This window comes from Acanthisitta chloris, unplaced genomic scaffold (genome assembly GCF_000695815.1).
Source record: "Acanthisitta chloris isolate BGI_N310 unplaced genomic scaffold, ASM69581v1 scaffold40843, whole genome shotgun sequence".
In the NCBI taxonomy this organism is placed as follows: domain Eukaryota; kingdom Metazoa; phylum Chordata; class Aves; order Passeriformes; family Acanthisittidae; genus Acanthisitta; species Acanthisitta chloris.
Window position 1 is genome coordinate 71092 of NW_008664082.1, and position 19780 is coordinate 90871.

The following is a 19780-nucleotide window of genomic DNA, read 5'->3' on the forward strand; positions in this document are numbered from 1 at the left end:
GTTTGACATGTTACAGATACACATATGCTTTTGTATCTTGCCCATGAGTGATTTTAAGTATAACTTCTTGTCCTGAAAGTGAGATTCAGGCAAGTGGAAAGAGCACAAGTATCTTTTGCTGGTAGGACATCATCTGTACCTGCCAGTCAGGATACGATGTGGGAGAAGCACTCTCAGGTGCCTCGTGCTGAATGAGGAAAATGGGCTGTTTGCCTCAGTTGCATTGCCCTCTTGGAGTTGTTGCATGTTCTCAATTACAGTCACCCTTTCGCCCCTCTCCTTCCTGTGTGCCTCTGGTTGTGGAGCACAGACAGGGGGAGAGGGTGTCTGACCTTCTCTGGATGGATCAGAGTGTCTAGATAAAAGGTCTCCCCAGAGTTTTCGACTCTGTACTTACATATCCTGCTGACACACTCCTGGAGTGTCTCGTGGTCAGTAGCTCCATGGAAGGCAATGACTTGCCCTTGGCTCAGTGTTGTTGAATTGGAATACCATTTCTGCACGTTGCTTTCTGCCTGAGGTTGGAATAATTCCGTTTGTAATACTAACAGCTGTGATTCCTGCTCATTTATTAATGCCAATCACATCTGTATGCCTAAGTACATGCAGGTACTAAAGCTGTCACAGGTTTCTAGTCAGACTGTGCATCTTCCGACGTCAGGCTGTGCTAAATTGCAAGTGGCAGCAGCAGAATTTTCCACCTTCCAGTGCTCACGTGTGTGGTGGGTTCTGGAGAGTGGAGATTCTGTGGGAGGTTCACAACCAGATAGTCACATGTATTTTGGTCCAGTTTGAGCAGTGTGGGGTAAATGTGTACCTTTTCCCATCACATGTCCCTGGAATTCAGCCCCTGCTGACAGCACAGCTCTGCAGGAGGGAGCAGCAGCGTTTGGGTGTGGTGGAGTCTGATGTGTGATTGGTGTGTGTCTGACTCAGGTACATGCCTTACACCTTCTCTTTCCTGGGCACTGGGTCACTGCTGCTCCCGTTTCACGGCTGAGCCCTTCAGAGGGTTGTGCTTCTGGCACAGGTGGTATTACATCTGTCTTTTTTCCTGGTGTCTGCAGAGAGTGTAGCTGTGGGCAGAACATGGGGGATAAACATTCACCACAATGGCTGTTTCTCCGTTTTATTGTCACACTATGACATTTATTTATTTGCTTTGCTCTTTCTTCCTGTTTCCCTGAACCTCCTGTGCCATCTAGATCGGTTTCCAGATCAGGACTCGGGTGCAGGAACTTGGCCACGGATGTATCTTTCTTGTGCAAAAAGCTGGAGCTCTCCAGATTTGCCCTACAGACAGCTACACCAAGAGGGAGTTGATAGAATGTGCTCGTGCTGTCACGGAAAAGGTGAGACAGTTTCTGTGCTGCCCCAAGGGGTTTGTCCATGGAGCTCCCACAGGAGCTGGGCCAGCCAAACTGGATTCAGGAAACCGTGGGAGGGTTAACTTCACATTCTAGTACAATGTTGTCTGTATTACCCCAACTTCTTCTCCTCCTTCAAGTGTGCAGTGCAGTGCACGTGCTAGATGAGCCCTTGATTAGCCCTTGCTCATGCTTTGTGTTTAGTATCTGGTTTCAGCCTTGTGTTTCTCTGATGTTAAGTTTCTATCAGTGCACTGTACACAATTCTGGAGGTGCATGAGACCCACATTTATTTGCATGTGCTAGGCAAAAAGCTCTGACATTTATCCTGGCACTACCTCTGCCTGTGTTCCAAGGAAGGTTTAGCTGATGTGCACCATCCTGTGATGCACAGATCCCTTTATTCTGTCTGGAAAGTGGACTTTGCAGCTTAAGTCCCTTTAACTCAAGACAGCCTTTAGTTGCCAAAATGGCTAGTGCATCATACAGAACAAATGATGTCAAGGGGAAGGTTTGTTCAAGTTTGCAAAGTGTCATTGCACATGAGTTTCCATCATTGATCCCAGTGGTGAAGAGCTCACTCGGCCTCCCATGGTGAGTCTTCCTTTCGGTCACTGCCTGCTTGGTTGTTCCAGGTCTCCTTGGTGTTGTCAGCCCTCCAGGCAGGGAACAAAGGCACTCAGGCCTGTATTACTGCAGCCAGCGCCGTGTCGGGGATCATCGCGGACCTGGACACCACCATCATGTTCGCCACTGCCGGGACCCTGAACGCCGAGAACAACGAGTCCTTCGCCGACCACCGGTGAGCAGGGCAGGGCAGCTGGGAGGGTGGGAGGGTGCAACAGGCAGCAGGGACTGCCACACTTCAGTGCTTCCACCCTCCTGTGAACAGAGTCACATGGGGCAGTGGAGTCAGGGGGGAAATAGGGAAATTGGGATAGTGACAGAGTCAGCAAACTTCAGTTAGGTTATTTCTGTGATGAAGGAACTGAAAGCTGAGGAACATCTGGTGACAGCACTTCTAGCAGAAGGCTGCAACTGTAGCACGACTTGGGCTGGTTTTGGTTGTTTTTACTCGAGCTGCCTCATTGTGAGCCCACCACGGCTGTTATTCCAGTAGCAAAAAGTAGCTGTTTGTGACACTGGAGAGGAATCTTCGCTATACCTTTTTCCAGGGCTGTCCTTGGCTGGCTGTTTGTCTTGTCAGATCCTGCTGATGGTTAATGCTGCTGTGGACAGCAGTGCTGGGAGCAGCACAGCAGTGCCTGTGCTTTCTGCTCTGTTAAACCTTCAAGCAGCATCTGCAACAGAATAATCCCACAGCATTTTTCTTCACATTAACACATTTGCAGCATCTGAATGTTCCTTCTCTTCCAGTAAAACCCAGGCTTCACAGCCTGACTGACTGACTGCTGGGCTGCCTGGTTGCCCTACACAGCTCCTGCTGCCAGTGTTTCTTGCCCTCCTTGCCGGTTGCTCCAGGCAGAGGAGAGATGCAGTGGTGGCTCAGTTGGTGCTGTTTCTGCAGACTGCAAGTTCAAGGGTTTCATACAGGAGCCATTGGTTTCCAGGCTGACATTTTACCTGAGTATGGTCCTGGTGTCAGTTCATTTGACTTGTTTGTGAACTGCATACTCCAAAATGATCTCTTATTTCAGCCAGATGTTGGTCTGGATTTGTTGTCCTGGCATGTCAAAACACATACGTTGCTGGGGGAGGGGAGGGACCCTGACTAGGACACATTCTCTGTCCCCATTGCCACTCTTGCTGCTGCTTTTCTCACAGACTATTGCCTTAGTTTCCTTACAATGTGCTGGTTCATATGGATGTTCCACAGCTGGTCCTTTCCTCACAGCACAGCCAGGTTTTCTGTTGATGTTCAAATGCAGTGCTCTCTGCTGCTGCTCTCCTGCCTAACTTTTCCAGAGGGCATAACTTTGGTACACTGCCCTCCCCCAGCCCAGAGTGCTGTGCTGCTCCTGGAATAGTCGTCCTGTCTTTTGTTTTCCATTTGCTCTTAACTTGCACCCTCACCTGTGGTACATTGTGGATGGACACTGGCATGATGGCTTAGATCAGCTCTGTCATGTAGCTGTTAGTCACCTTAACATTGGAAAACATTTTTTCCTCTTCTTTTCCACTTCTTGCCCTGCTTCCTCTTATTTTGCTACAGGGAAAATATCCTGAAAACAGCAAAAGCTTTAGTTGAAGACACAAAATTGTTGGTTTCTGGTGCTGCCTCAAGTCAGGACAAACTGGCCCAAGCAGCTCAGTCATCAGCTAACACCATCACTCAGCTTGCTGAGGTAGTAAAGTTGGGAGCGGCTAGCTTGGGATCCGATGATCCTGAAACACAGGTGAGACACTTGAAGGTTTTTCTGATACTCTCACAGAGAAGAGAGGCAGTTTTCAGTTGGTGGAACTTTATGGGACTGCTACAATTAGGCAGTACCACAGGGCTCACTGCCTCTGGGACTTCCCTGGGTTTGCTCAGGCATCAGTGGATTTTTAGAATGCAATCAAGAGCTTAAAGCCTCGAGTGGAACTAGTTGGGCCTTCGCACAAAGGGCTGAGGCTGATTGTCTTGCAGTGCTGCAGAAATGCAGTTATTGAGAAGTGATTGTTCCTAGTGATTACCTTTTATTTTCCTGAACTTTCTCGTTTTCCTGCATCTTTACACATTTTCCTTAAAATTAACTTTTCTGAATTTCATCCAAATACTTTTGACATCTGATTTTCAACTAGTGGAAAGAGCAAAGGAGAAGGATTGGGAGGAGAGAAGGATTCCATTAATACCCTGAAATAATCAGGCAATCCTTGCCTCGGACTCTTGTCTTTGAGCTTGGGTTGAGGAGACTGGTGTATGAAATACTGTAGCTATCAGCATGGCTTTTCCTCTTCCAGAGCAGTTTGTGTTGCACTGGGGTGGTGGGAGGGTGGTCCTGTTTAGTAGACATTTTTTACCTGTGTTCTGAAAATCACACCCTCATGCACACTGCCCTTTCTTGCCTGAGCCTCACAACGGTTTCTCATTCTTACAGGTTGTCCTCATCAATGCTATCAAGGATGTTGCAAAGGCCCTTTCTGATCTCATTGGTGCTACCAAAGGAGCTGCCAGCAAACCAGCAGATGATCCATCCATGTACCAGCTGAAAGGTGCTGCCAAGGTAAAACCTTAGCCTTACGTTTTATTTGAAAGTATCTGTGCAGTCACATTGGACAAACGTGTGAAGCTTGGCTGAAAAATTCTCCTTAGGTTTTATTTGGAAGTATCTGTGCAGTCACATTGGATAAACGTGTGAAGCTTGGCTGAAAAATTCATCTCTGTGTTTCATTATCATCCTGGGATGACAAGGAAAAATAAGAAGGTGCTATTGAGTTTCAGTGACACTATCAGTTTTTGTAGGCTGTCAGATGACTTTTGGGGATGGCAGGACTGTAATCTTCTGAAGAGAAACTTCTTTTGTTTGCAGGGCTGTGTCTGAGGCAGGCTCTGCTTTCATAGTGCCACAGACTCCGATTTGTCCAGTATAAAATGCTATCTGCATTGTGAATGATGAATGTTCAGGGGAAGGAGTGGGTCTCCTTATTTACACCTCACAGTCTGAGGAAGGAGGGGGGAGGGAAAATCTGCTAGAGCTCTATGGTAGGATGTTGTGCATTTCTAGCACTTCTCTCCTGTATCTTTCCAGTAAGTCCATAGGTATCAAAGCTCAAAACTTGCAGAGACTCTACCATATTTGTGATATCTTTAGCTTTATTTTCCCTTCACCTGAGATGTATTATTGCATTTGCCTCACAGGGATCATGTGGATTCATATCTACAAAATATTTCCAGATGTGGAGATCTAGGTGGTATTGCTTCTGTTTTCACATTGAGAGTGTTGTAGTAGCTCCTTGCTTGGCTGGAAGCTTTTCTCACTCTCACATCTGTTGCTTGCCTGTGAGATCTGTGCCTTTTCCTTTCAGAGCACACGATAACAGTTGAGGCACTACTTAAAAATAGCTCAGATAGTCGAGAAAAGTGGCTTCTTGGCTCTTCCCACTGTGAAGAGGCCTCTGTGTTTGAAGTCACAGTTGCCAAGAAGCTGAGCTTTGTGTCTCTTTTGCTGTAGCTGTGGTTGTGTCTCCACATTGGGGTGCAGCAAAGATGTGATGATTGCAGTGATGATCAGGTTGTTCTGCATCAGAACTAGTGGGTTGGTGATGGGAACAGTAGCACTGGTTGTCCTCATTTGGGCTTGGGACTGGTGTTTGGCTCCTTTCTCCCCTGAGGTTTTATCTGATTGCAGAGAATGTACTGAATACATCCCCAAAAGAAATGCCACACCTTGACTCATGTCTCCTTCAGCTTGCAATGTGAGATGTGCAGGAAGAGAAGACACTAAGATACTATGTATAAATTGGGATTGTTCCATTTGGTTGATAAAATCTTTTTGCCAGAACACTCACACTTGAGTTAGTATCTCTGTGCAGTTAGTTGTGAGCATTGCTGCACCTTACGGGTAGCGTTTGGAAACTGGACAGCACAGGATTTGGTTTATAGCCCTGTGCCAAGTACAGGTGATGAGGTCTCTTAGGCCCTGTTAGAAGTAACAGTGCTTGATTTGCCTTGCTTCATACCCTGCTGTCGCTGACAAATGGGAGGAAGGAATCATGTACGTCTGTCTTCACTTCTTTCTTCTCCAGGTGATGGTAACAAATGTCACGTCGCTCCTGAAGACTGTCAAAGCAGTAGAAGATGAAGCTACTCGAGGGACAAGAGCTCTTGAGGCCACAATTGAGTACATCAAACAGGAGCTGACGGTAGGGAGCAAACAGCCTGAGGTGGTGGTTTCTGAGCCCTGCAGAGGCTGTGCCCTGCCCTCCTGGGGCGATGCCTCGCCGTGCACTGCTGCAGTTTGGCTCTGCCCCTGCTGCCAGTCCTCTCTGAGCTCTGCAGTGCAGTGCCCCTTCCCCCGACCTCCCTCACACAGACCCGTCCCCCGTGAGATTGCAGGTGCTACTGTCGTGCACGAGTCTGAAAGCAGCTCCTTGCTGCTTGTTCAGACCTTAAGCTTTCGCTGCAGATACTCTTTCCTGCCCCTGATGCTGCTCACTCTATTTGTTGATCCTGATTTTGGCAGTGTCTGCCCAGCATCACTGCCACACTGCATCTGCACCTTCCTTTGTTTCTGTTTTCCCTCGTGTTGAAATGACACCACCAGTGATACGTGGCCAGATACCTGATATTCTTTCTGGCAGGAATTAACAGTAGTGTGGAATTCTCTTCCGAAGCAGACGTTAGACCACGACAATTGTTTTCCTGGTATTGTGCTTAAGAAAATGCCTCAGGTTTGACTTAGAGCTCCAGGGACTGAATCTGAGCAATGCTGAGGGATGTTTGTCACATATTTAACGAGAGTTCATTTTTAAACATCACTTCCATTTCTGGAGAGAGAAAGTGAGAAGCTGCTGCAGCCAGGAGCAGGGGATGGGCCAGGCTTGTCTCTGTCCAGACATTTGTGTTCTGACACCACTAGGCTGCTTAGGCTGCACTGTGTGTAGTCAGGAAACCTCTCCTGATGAATTGTGCACTCCAGACTCCCCCTGCACAGTTACAGGGGCAATTTGCAGGCAAATACAGACTAAGGCTTGGGAAAATGTAAGCTCAGAGTGAGGTTGCCCCTCTCTTCGTGCCTACCTCTTCCCACAGTTCTGTATCCCGGGGTTGGCACAGCAGTGTGTGCTGCCAGATAGCTTGAGCTATTTTCACACAGTTCACCTTGCAAAATGATAGCTTTAGTTTGCTGAGGGAGACTAAATATAGCCTAAGTGACCAGGCCCCACCTCTGCTTTTGTGAGACATTTGAAAGTTTCAGTGATGCTCTCGGTCTGAACTGCACTGTGCCATCAGGAGGCTCCTGGGAGGGCACAGCCTGTGCTGGGGCAGGATCTCATGTGAGCAGACCAGCCTGAGAGCAGTGAGGGTGAAAAAAGGATATAATGAAAAGAATAGTAATTCTTTTCATCCTGAAACACTGAACAGCTGTAACAACTGTCATCTGGGTGGTTAAATGGCATGTGAGATGAACGGGTTAACCTCTTTTATTGCATCCTTCCCTCAGCATGTTGGTCCCTGGTGTGTGTAGGTGATCAGGCTGATGGGATCGAGACTCATGGCAAGCAGAATGATGTTCAAGTACTCCAGACATGTTCCTCATTTCCTGCTGTTCAAAGGCTGCTGCTGTTTGCTTCTCTCCCGTGGCTTGCACAGTGTCAGGCTTTGCTTCTGCTTTCACTTCTAGGTGTTCCAGTCCAGCGAGGTTCCAGAGAAGACATCATCCCCTGAAGAGTCAATCCGGATGACCAAAGGCATCACCATGGCGACGGCCAAAGCGGTGGCTGCTGGGAACTCGTGTCGCCAGGAGGATGTGATCGCCACGGCCAACCTGAGCCGCAAGGCCGTGGCTGACATGCTGACAGCCTGCAAGGTAGAGATCCCTCCCTGTGTGTGCCCCTGAATCCACGGGGATTGTTTGGTTTCTCTGGGTTGATTCTCTGCCTTTCGTAGGAGCAAGTTAATGATGACAATAATGGTAGGGGAACGTCTCTCAGGAAGGATTTCTGTGCTATTCACACACGAAAAAGCTGCACTAATATTGACTGTTCTCTTTTGGCAAAATGAGAAGTTTGATTTGAGCTGAAATTTCCTGATTTCCAAGTTGGAAGACAAACAATCTGTGCAAGTAGTAGAATATACAAATAATCCCATGGTCACAAATAGGATTTCACTATTCCCAGTGAAGGGAGTGGTGAAAGGAATCAGTCTGGTCTGTTTTCAGCAGTCCTTCCCCCCCTAACCAAACCCGTGGGTTTGCTCAATTTCTTCTATGCCTTTCACAAACCTGTTTTGCGTTGGCACTAAAAATAATGGTGCTGTGTTTTCTGCACTTGCTTGAGCTAAACAGCTTTCAAAAACTGACCTGTAGTATTTCTGTTGGAAATACCTGAGGAAGGACCCTAAGAAGGGCTGCAGATGCTCACCCAGACAGGAGAATGTGCTGACAGAAGGAAAAGTGTTTGCAGTGCTATTCCCAGACCTGGAGCTCTGCTGCTCCTGGAGCACAGTTTGCTCACAACTTCATGACTGAAACAGCTGGGCCTCAGGCTCAAATGTCATTTGCACACTATAAAAAAATCTCTTCCCTCCTTTTTCCCCTGTTTCTCTGTGCTGCCCTCCTCTTGTGGGAGTAGTTTTGGGTGCTAATGGAGTTTTGTTTCCTCAGCAAGCCTCCTATCACCCAGATGTGAGCGAAGAAGTTCGAGGGAAAGCCTTGCGCTTCGGGACAGAGTGTACTCTGGGGTACTTGGAACTCCTGGAGCATGTTCTCCTGGTAAGGAGTCAGCACATGCTGGATTGCTTCCCAGGAGAGGGATCTCTCTGCCCTCTCTCTGCAGTGACTGCCAGTGGCACGTTTTTCTCAGTTTGTCCCACGATTCTGAACAGTTGTTGTTCAGGAAAAGCAAACTGAAGGGAACTCAGTACTTTGCTCCAACTGTGAGACAGGAGGAAGACTGAAGTACTTCAATGGAACTGCATTCTGGGCCAGACCTGGAGGCAATAGGGATCTGGACCCGGACAGAGAAATTAAAATAAGACATTGCAGTATTCTTTACACACCCCACGAACAGCAAACATAGGAGGCACAGGCTTGTCCCCCAGACCAAGGAGGTTGCACAACCTTTCTGAAGACACAGTTCTGTGCCTTTTGCAGTTGCACCTCCTCAGTGCCATCCCCAAATCCCCAGCCAGCACTGCTCCACAGAGAGCTCTCTAGCACATCAGACATGACAGCCCCAGAGCTCTGCACAAAACTTGTGCTCTCAGAGCCCAACTCGTGCATTCCGCTGGCAGTTGGCTTTTCTTGGCCATGTACAGCTATCACCTAACGTATTAATTATCCCATAATAGATTGTTCTTCTGTTGCTATTGGCTTGGTAGAAAACAGTAACGTGTTTGAACTAACACTTGTGAGATACTGATGTTCCTGGAAGAGGCTTAAGTCAGTGATCAGCCTCAGGGATGCCCAGTGGTTCCTTTCAAGTGGCTTCCTGTGGAATCTTCCAGCATTCTCTGGGATCCTTCCTAACCTTCAGTATTCATTCTATCCTTGTCTCTAGATTCTCCAGAAACCAACTCCAGAGCTAAAGCATCAGTTGGCCTCGTTCTCCAAGCGAGTTGCTGGTGCTGTTACAGAGCTCATCCAGTCAGCAGAAGCAATGAAAGGTGAGTTGAGGAGCCTGGCTACCAGCATGGTGTGCTCTTTACTCTGGAGATAATGATCTGTCATTTTTGTACTTTAAAGCAAACCCAAAAACTAACCAAACCCCTTCTAGTACGTTCTAGGTGTCTTTGTGCCACCTACTTCCATTCTTCTATTTCTCTACTCATTCACTTGTCCACTGTTGCTAAACATGTCTGTTTGACCCTCTTCCACTTCATATGCTCAGTCATAAGTCATCTCTAAGTCCTGTGGCCTTTGAGGATGGAGCCATTGAGCAGAGGCAGAAGATGACATACATTATCACTCCTCTTGAGCTGGTGGCTGATTCTTTTCCTCATGCTCCCATTTGTTCATGCAAAATAAGCCCTTTGCTTTGCAGTGATAGTTGCTTTCCAGCTTCCAGTAACAGTTGGATCTTACTGACCCCACACTCAGCCTTTAGCAGTGATGTCAGTTTTAGGTCTGTGGTGTTTGCAGTCCTGTTTCTGGGCCCAGTCCTGACAAAGTATGTTAATGAAATAATGAAAATTGTGCTCTAGATTATTTCCTGAACTCTACAATGAAATAACTTGTGGACAAATGCAAACTCAGCACTCAAATAAGTGATGGATTCTATTGCTGAGCAGAAGTTCACTGTCCTTGTGACAGGTGAGGGATGTTTTCTCAGATACTGACTTGCTTAGTAAAATTACTCTCCAGTGACACACGTGAACTCTTAGAGTAACATTACACATTTTAAATGAGACAAATACATTCTAAGGGTGGTGTCAGTAAATATTAGACCACTACTGTTAAGGTACATCGGCTACTACATTTACTGGGAAGTTTAGTCTGTAGAACTCTCACAGCCACCAGAAAAGCACCTGAGTAACAGCTCTGATGAACACAAGTTGAGTGACAGCTAGTTTGGTCCCCAGGATGGACAGCTGCCTGTTTGAAGCTGCTTTGCTTACGTATTTCTTAAGTATTTCTTTCATTTTCATGACAGAATAATCCTGCTAAATACGTTCTTCCCCTCTGCTTTCCATTTTGCTCTGTGGCATGAACTACAGTGGGTTTAGGCCACTACAGTACTAGAATCAGCTTCCTGAGACGTGTGTGCTGTGTTTGCCACTTGAAGTGTGACTGCAAATCATCCTGTTTGAATGGCAGCTCACAGTGACACTGAAGTTATTGTCTTTGTCTCCATTCATCTCAGGGACAGAGTGGGTGGATCCAGAAGACCCAACAGTTATTGCAGAGACAGAGCTGCTAGGGGCTGCAGCATCAATTGAGGCTGCAGCAAAGAAGTTAGAGCAGCTGAAACCAAGAGCCAAGCCCAAGGTGAGTGTCCATCCCAGTTGTTTCTTCGAGGTTAATAAGCAGAGGGTGCACATAGCCCAGATCTTGGTGTGTGCTTTGTTACTGTCTGTAATAATGGTATAAGCAATCCAACCTCGTGTGTCTCAGTGCCACTAGGCACTGTCCTGGACGACTTCCCTGAATGTAGAGGGTACAAAGGTGCTTTTCAGGGAGAGTCAAACACCAGCCATGAGCGAAGGAAGAAAAGCCAAATGTTAGAAATGCTGTCAAGAGTTATGGTATCATTACTGTTGATTATTTACATTTGTTTCCAAACACATTCTGCTGCAGTGAAAAGCTGTTCTCATTTGCTCTCCTCTGAAGACCCTTTGTCTCACTGAGTCTGTGTAGTGTAGCAGGAGAATGCAGCAGCAACACAGAAGGGATTCAGCAGAATGCAAAAGACCTGCAGGAGTTTCTGAGACTGTAACCATAGCATTTTATGCCATGCTGGAGTAGCTGCTCCAGTATCAAATCAGATGTGTGGTATGAACCATCGCTGTGCAATCCTCCTGAAAAAAATTTCACTTGCAGTTCATTATGGTAGCGAGGAGTGTTGCATGTTGCCAGGTCACCTCAAATGTCTCTGAATATATCATAACACCAAGCCAGCTGTTGTGGTGTGCAGTGGAGGGCTCTGTGACCCTCTGTTCCTCACAGCTGTTGCACAGCTGATGAGAAGGTCCCAGAGAATTGCTGCTGTTTGCCTAGTGTGGAACAGCAGGCAGGTTTTAGAAGAAACTCCCAAGCTGTGTCTCTTTAAAATGAAAATCATGCTTTGGCTGTGTAATTGACTTCAGGAAAGAACTATGTATCTGTTCTCTGTTTATGCTGCATTATAGGTGCAGAACTGTCCCTGCAGTAAAGCTAAGAGAAGTCTTTCTGGAGAGCACAGCCTCAGGCACGTTCAGGGTGGAGTGACTGTTTTGGGGCAGGGTAGTATTCTGGTATTCAGGAGCATCAGATGAAGTAGTTCTTGGTATTTCAGTCCCTGCCACATGCCTCTCCCAGTTTAGCATTGCAAAGAAATTAGTTCCTGAGTAAGAAATGCTCTTTCTCCTGCATTTTGTGACAAGTGCATCCATTTTGTTTGTAAGAGAAATGGTCCTTTCTGATGGGATTCTGCAGAGCAGAGGACACAGGCTGAGTCTGAGGGGAGGAAGAGTCCTCCATCACCTTTCCTATACAGTCGCTGCACAATAGCTTGTGTAGGTTGCTTGGTAACCATGGAGCAGTTTCCTTCCACATCTGAGCCACTCCAGGGTCATTGGAGTTTCCCAGTGAATACAGATCTCACACCTGCTCCTCATTCAGCATGTTAATTGGAGTGTCCAGTCTGCCTGTGATTTATTGCTCTGTTTATTTGTCATTTTCTGAAACCGAAATTCATGTCCAACCATTTGTTCCCTTCTCAGATGTTTATTCTCTTTCACAGTGTGGATTTAATCCACATCAAAGGGTACTAGGAGGATCACAGAGTTGCTCAAATACCATGTTTTCTGCTGAAGACTTGTAGCTCGTATCCTCCCAAAGTAGGATTTCCTATCTTGAACAGGCTCTGTCTTTCTGATGCTCATCTTTCTCAACATGCCTGTTGTACTGTGAGTGCTTAGACTAGGTAAGAGGGTTCATACAATCATTTTTTTCTTATGCATGTGAAATGCAGGAGTCGTTACCTTCTGCAGTGGGACAGACCTGATCTAGCCAGACCAATATCCTGCTCTGGTTAACATCATCACCCAGTGAGCTTGCAGAGAAGTCCTGAGTTGGCAGCATTAGGATATCTGCCTGCAGGAAATCCATATCTGAGCCCTTACCCACCTGGTGGCTGATTCTCTGATTTTGGGTAGATGTTTTTTATTGGGGCAGGGAGTGGGAGTCATTTGATTTAGGCTTGAAATTTTCATCTTTGTGTGTTCCAGTTTGTCTTTTACCTCTAAAGAAAGAAACCAATATTTGAAGGTAGAGTTTTTCTAATCTATTCCACTATCTTAATTTTTCTATAAACTTTCGGAGTTTTTTTTATTTCTTCTTTTCCTTGTTTTCTCTTCATATTTTTGTACCTATCACACCCCCCTCGATGTCTTAGACTGACACCAACAGCAGGAGGCATCTTCATTTTCCAGCACTGGGAATCATCTTAGCCCAGAGAACACTTTGCAGTAAGACACAGAGCTGCCAACTGCTGCCCATGTTCTGTTGTGTTGTGTGTCTGTTTGCTTTCCATCCTGCTCATCTGGCTGTGGGCAAATGTGCTCCTAAGATGCTGAGCCTGCTGGCCCCACTGACACCCCTCTGGCCCTGTCTGCCTGCTCAGCCTGTGTCTTGCAAGAACTTCCAGGACTCTCCCCAGCAGGTGTTGTTACTCCTCTCATCACATAAAGCCTGTTTAGTGTTCTCCTTGCTGTGTTCAAGGTGGGAAATGATCTGTGAAGCAATGAGGTCCTTATTGTTTATTAAGAAGGATTTGGCTGTCAGTTCTCTTTAAATACACTTGTTTCTCCTGGGCATGGTCTCTGTTTTGCTGCTTTCCATTCTGGAGGTTCAGGTGTCTTGCAGTGCAGACAAGTTTCCTCCTATCACGCACATGTGCTATAAAATAACAGCCCCCAAGACTAGTCATATTCTGAAGAAGAAAAATATTTCCTCTGATAAAAACTGCATGCTAATACAGGAAGAGCCACTCTTAGCAGAGGTGTAGTGCTGAGGTCCCAGAGCAGAGAGCCCTGCTGTAGCTGCCCACACTGCTGGTGTCTCCGCGTGCCTCCCGCGGGCCAACGCTCCCAGCACAGCTCTCAGAAGAGTTCCCTGCTGGCAGCTTCCAGCAGCTGCTCCTTTTTTTACCCCAAGGTGAATCAAACCTGGATGCCTTTTCCTGCAGGACTCTGTGTGATATGTTTGATATATTAGGTTGTTATTTAATCCAACTATATATCAAACATATTCCTACAGTGTCCTGCCCTGTCTCCGGGGGTTTTAACCTAGTGCGAGGCAATAGCAAGGAGTGCACTCACTCACAGGCAGGTTGAGAAGACTTCCTGCAGACTCCTGATCTAGTGTGATTTTAAAATACCTACACAGAGCTCCTGCAGCAGTAGAGCTGCTCTTGGAGGGACTTGTAGGTTATGTAGGGCCTGTTGTGGCACTGAGCAGCAGCTACTGAGTTGTCATCCTTTCCGTGGCTCAGTGCAATAACTTACTCAGCCTGGTTTTCTCTTTGTGAAATCGAAGATGAGAACTGCTTGAAAACAAAATGATTTGTCTTTTGGAATTTTTGCTCCTGTTTAGCAGTGGGACTGGGGGCTCCTATGTTTCCCTGCTGACCCTGACTTTGTGCTCCCCCGAAAATGGAGATGCTGTTGTGGTTTCATCCCTGGACTTGTAGCTGTGTGGCAGTTACAAGAAGTGCTGCAGAACCGAGTGCTGCTTGATGTGCCATTGTGTAATGATTTGTAATTACTTATACTTCATTATTTTATAATTGACTATGATTTCATCAGATTGCAGTAACCAGAGAGCTAAGCCTGACAAATTTAGATGTGTGCACTGAGACTTGCAAATGCAGTGCCCAGTTTTTTCCCTCTAAGCCCTCTCGGCCGCTGTCTCTGAAGTTGGTTATTTGGCATGAGGATGCTGTGGTTGAAGTTAGACTAACCCTGTGTTTCAGAAGCCTCATGTCTCACCAGGTGGTTTGTTACTGTCACCCCGTGTCCTGTAGGCTGTGGCTGGGTCAGAAACCAAATGCATTCTGCTGGATTATTTTGTATAAAACCCATCAGATCCACAGCCCAGGCCTGGTTCTGTTTGAAACAGCACGAGCCATTTCTCTCTTCTGTAGCTGCTCAGTAGATAGTAAGCATGCCTAGATGAATAAGTGTTTTCAGTTAAATGATTAGCAAGTCAGGGACATTGTCTTTATGGAACAGTAGATCTGCATTTTAAACAGAGAGAAACCTCACTAGGAGCAGCTGATTTCTGTTGTCACATGCTTGTGGAAAGACTTGTGGGTGGCTGAGGTGTTCCAGACAGACCTTTGGAGCTTCATCTGCCCAGGATGGCTCACAGCGATGCTCTCTGTGAAATGACAGCTCTGAACTGAAAGCTGTTAAGTCTGTGCTCTTGCTTGGTGTCTGCTGTAGTGTTCTTAGCACAGGTCAGTGAGGCAATACACATTTATTACTGTTCTGTTCCAATGCCTTAAGTCTTTAGAAAATGCCTTACCCAGTATGGCAATCCTGGAAGTCAGTGTTATAGCCCTACAGAGATAACCAAGAATTTCTCTTCAGACCTGCACTTTTCTGATGTAGTTTAGAATAGTCCTAGTGGAGGAGATGTGTTCGAAAGCTGATGGCAATTCTCAGTTCCAGCATGAGCAGCCACAGGGGCAGCCTAGTATTTGAACTCACTCCTGTTGACTCTCAGCTTCTGGCCAGATGGAACTCCTTTGCAGAAAATGATGCTGTGGGTCTTACTGGATTTACTGATATGTTCAAAAATCTTCTTGTCTTATTTTGTCCTCAGTCATGAAAATAAAATGGCTTTCAGGTGAATGTGTAACATCATTTTCTTCTTGGTTATAGCAAGCAGATGAGACTCTGGATTTTGAAGAACAGATCCTGGAAGCAGCTAAGTCCATTGCAGCTGCTACCAGTGCCCTGGTGAAATCAGCCTCAGCAGCCCAGAGAGAACTGGTGGCACAGGGAAAGGTGGGTAAACAGGACCAGCAGCAGTGGTGGGGGAAAGCATCGAAGCTGAATCTACTCTAACTGTTCTCCGTTAAAGCAGTAGGGAAGAAACTTGGGAATAGCTAATGAGAACATCCATCTTTTCCTTGCTCATCCCAGTACGTGGTTCTGTTTGAGGAATCACAGATATGTTCATTAAATCTCGCAAGTGTAATCAAGTGTTTGGCTCTTCCCATGTGTCAGCTCTGGGGGAGTTTTACTGTTTGTGGATTGTTCATTTCATGAGGATCTGTGGTTCAGGCCAGTGTCCCACGAGGCACCTGGACCACTCGGGGCTGGAGTGCCAAAGGCCTCTCTGGCTGTGCCTGCCCAGAGACCCAGCACACCCAGCCTGCTCCCTGCTGGGACCTAGGGCATGAGTCCTCCTTCTGGTGTGCTCAGAACAGAGGGCTCTGCAGCTCCTCTCATAGCCCTCACTTGGTGCTCTCCGTTAATATAGTTTGAGTCTTAAAATCTGAACGTGAACCAGGTGTGTTGCCCGTGAGAAGAGTTTGTAATAGGATCCTTGTTGTTGTGTAGTTATGGTTTCCATTTTCATCTAATCCTTAGTTTGGAGCAGGTTGTGTCGTGGATCCAGCAATGGAGATGTGCTGTCCACCTCTGCTGGGATTCCTGGGAAGCTTGTGCCTCTAGGCCTAGCAGGAGCACAGAGCACTAGTTTCAGAACAGCAGTGACCTAACTGTTTGTAAAAACCTGCCATGAGCTGTAGCTGCAGAACTGGCCAATAGTGCAGAACTCACAGCTTCATTAGCACCCACCGAGGTCTGGCTGTCAACACAGTGAGAGTTTTGACTTACCTGCCTGGCCTGGGTTGTTGTGCAGGCAGCTCTTACGTGATGAGACCTGTTCCCACAGCATTTCATTATGACACTGAGCTTGCTTTACCTTCCTCACCACCAGCACAGTGAAGTTACACAGAGTAATACACAATGTGTTTCTAGCCCTGAGTCTCCCTCAGGTACTTTTGGCTTCTTTGCTCCAATAGATATGTTTCTGTTGGTGTTTCTCACATTGAGGCACTTGTGTCCTATTCCATCCAAGCTCTGATAGCTGCTGAAATGGCCAGTCTGTCGGAGGAAAGCTGCAGGTTGCTGTTCCATCAGAGCTGTCAGATACAGTGCAGTGTCAGCAGACCCGTTCAGCCTGCACTACTCAATTTAGCCCCCTGGCTTTGTCCAACACTCTCCTGCAGTAACTTGCTGAATGATCAGGAATGTTTGCAGCCAGTGTCTAAACCTGAGACAAAGCAGTTGTATTTTCTGTTTTCTTGTAAGCCATCTTTGATTTATTTTTCAGGTTGGAGCAATCCCTGCCAATGCAGCTGATGATGGACAGTGGTCTCAGGGACTTATTTCCGCTGTGAGTAACTAATCCTCTTGGGAAAACTGGTGCTTCTCTGGAGAAATAATGTCCTGTGAGGACACACAGTGACTTTTGTTTGTCTTCCAGGCCCGCATGGTGGCAGCTGCCACCAGCAATCTCTGTGAAGCAGCTAATGCCTCCGTGCAAGGCCATGCTAGCGAGGAGAAGCTCATCTCATCTGCCAAACAAGTGGCTGCTTCTACAGCACAGCTGCTTGTGGCTTGCAAAGTGAAGGCTGATCATGACTCTGAAGCCGTGAGGAGGCTCCAGGTACTGGTGCTTGTGGTTGCTGAAAGCCCCTGGGAGTGCTGTGTAAACACTGCTTTAGTGTGGCATGAACTAAACCCCAGATTTTAGGAAGTTTCTCCAGCTTTGAGATTTTGGTTCAGCTTTTCCTCCTTGTAGGGTCCTGGGACACTTTGATTCACCTTGGATGAGGTGACTGTGTTTGCAGTCACTCAGCAGTAGCTGCAGCTCATTTCATGGCCTGATTTAGTCTTCCTTTCTAAGAGGTGTTGGTAGATGTAGATCGTGACTGCCCTGGTTTAGGTGCAGTGCTGATGGATTGGTACTCATGGTAAGCCACAGGAATACAGGAGCTGGGAGTGCTTACTCTGAGCACTTTTGTAGCCCCTGAGCAGAGCTCAGAGCTGGGGGAGGTGGGGGCTGTGTTCAGAACTGGCTGCCCACCCAGGGGGGTGCCAGGCAGCCCAGCCTGCTGGGCCTGTCCAGCTCAGGCAGCACACGGTGCCATTGTCTTATACTGTGTCTTTATACACAGACATCTTCTGTTCTTCTTTCTCAAAAAAGAAGTCTGATCAGTTGTGTGTAATATAACTTGCAATTACAACCAGTTCCATTTCAAACTGTAGGAAAAGTCTCATTTGTGAGAACTGCTCCAGCTTTCAGCTTCTTAAATAAAGGAGCTGCGTTCAGCACTGTACCATTGGTTTGGAAAGATTTGTTTGCTTTTCACTGGGAAACACACAACATGTTCCCTGTGCAGTCGAGCGAGAGGGCTGGTTTGGAAGCTCAGTGAGTCTGTGTTAGCTCTGTGTTTCCATTCATGCTGAGTCTCCACCGTGTCCCAAAGGCTGCAGGAAACGCCGTCAAACGCGCGTCCGACAGCCTGGTGAGGGCGGCGCAGAAAGCTGCGTTCGGCAAGGCCGAGGACGACGACGTCGTGGTCAAGACCAAGTTTGTGGGTGGCATTGCTCAGGTGGGTGCAATCCCCCCAGGAGTGCAGCAGAGACTGTGCCACGCTGTGCTGTGTGATGTCTGCACTGCCTCGCTGAGCATCTCCCGCAGCAGCCGCTGCCAGTGTCCAGCACCTTCTGTCCTGACTAAGTTCATGGCTCTTTGCAGTTTTCTCTTATGAACTTCAAATGTTCTCGAATCTTAATGGAACTCTAGTTTTTTGTATGTATGTAAGCAAAGAGATAGAGAGTGAGGGATAAAAAGCAATGACATTTCATTGCTGTGACCACATGAATTCTTGAGAAATAATAGTATTTAGAAATAGATTCCAAGGCTTTTGTACCAACCTCTGGATTCCTTGTCAGGAGTGAGTTACACCATATTCTGTAGTCACTACTTAGAAGATATTGGACTTTATTGTTTCTCCATGTCTGTACTGCTGTCATTTTTTTCTGAGATGCAGGAAAATGCTGTGACTACACACAGTGTTTAATTTACTGTCACCAAACCCTGTGCTGAGACATGCTGCTTATGCTACATGTGCTGGTGAATGTTGGGCACTGTAGAGCACAGCACCACAAATCCATGCATGGTAAAACTGGTAGTAGATGCTTTTTTCTCTTTTTTAGTCTTCTTTGAGAGACAAGTGGGAATATGATCCTGGTTTTGATGGCATAGTCCTGGGGTCTGGAAAAACTTGAGCAATTGCTGACAGAAGTCATCAGCATTTGGTGCTTCTCTGTGGAGTTCCCAAGGGCTAACTGTGACTCGTGTCATGGAGAAAGTGATCTTACTTTGCAGACATTATTCCTTGCTGTCATAATTAGTACTTCTGTTTTCTAGATCATTGCAGCCCAGGAAGAAATGCTGAAGAAGGAAAGAGAGCTGGAGGAGGCAAGGAAAAAACTGGCCCAGATCCGCCAACAGCAATACAAATTTCTACCCACAGAGCTGAGAGAAGATGAGGGTTAACCTGCTGAGATTTTCTTCTTTTTTTTTCTTTTTTTTTTTTTTTTTCCTTTTTTCCATTTAAAGAATAAGCTAAAGGGGGACAGTACATTGTGAGCTGCTCTGACAGCAGACTGGTATGCCAAGCACTTAGCTAAATAATTGCCTGTCATAGCTCTGGATGAGCAGAGGGCAAAACACACTTGCTCTTTCTCATCTGGTCAGCTGAGGTGCATGATGATCAAATAATGGTACAGTGTTAGGTTCATCATTCCTGTTCCTTCCTTGACTTATATCTCAGGAGAGAATGTTTCACTTTTTACTAAAGATACTAAGTCAGTATTATTGTCACTTTTCTGATGCTTGAGGTATTTATCGTTCCTTGACTTGTTATAAATTCATAGTATTAGTGGGGAAAACAGTCAAGAAATCTTTCACATGATAAATATCACAGAAGCTGGTGGTTCTCCCCCAACCACTTTGTACAAAGAAGAGCAGGATGGAGAAGGATGTGTGGCTGAGTGGAGACACACATGAGTGTGGGGTTAAAGA

The 19780-nt window shown here is 46.6% G+C and overlaps 1 protein-coding gene across 1 annotated transcript in view; it reads left to right on the forward strand.

Annotated features, from left to right (window-relative positions):
- TLN1 (talin 1) overlaps positions 1–19252 on the forward strand; it is a 61394-nt gene extending 42142 nt beyond the window's left edge. The window contains exons 44-57 of the mRNA XM_009071174.1: positions 1206–1352; positions 2003–2169; positions 3541–3724; positions 4409–4534; positions 6057–6173; positions 7655–7840; positions 8636–8743; positions 9531–9636; positions 10833–10957; positions 15556–15681; positions 17018–17080; positions 17171–17353; positions 18177–18302; positions 19124–19252. Coding sequence (XP_009069422.1) covers positions 1206–1352; positions 2003–2169; positions 3541–3724; positions 4409–4534; positions 6057–6173; positions 7655–7840; positions 8636–8743; positions 9531–9636; positions 10833–10957; positions 15556–15681; positions 17018–17080; positions 17171–17353; positions 18177–18302; positions 19124–19252 — 1893 coding nt within the window. The remainder of the gene's footprint in view (positions 1–1205; positions 1353–2002; positions 2170–3540; positions 3725–4408; positions 4535–6056; positions 6174–7654; positions 7841–8635; positions 8744–9530; positions 9637–10832; positions 10958–15555; positions 15682–17017; positions 17081–17170; positions 17354–18176; positions 18303–19123) is intronic.
- The last annotated feature ends 528 nt before the right edge of the window (positions 19253–19780 follow it).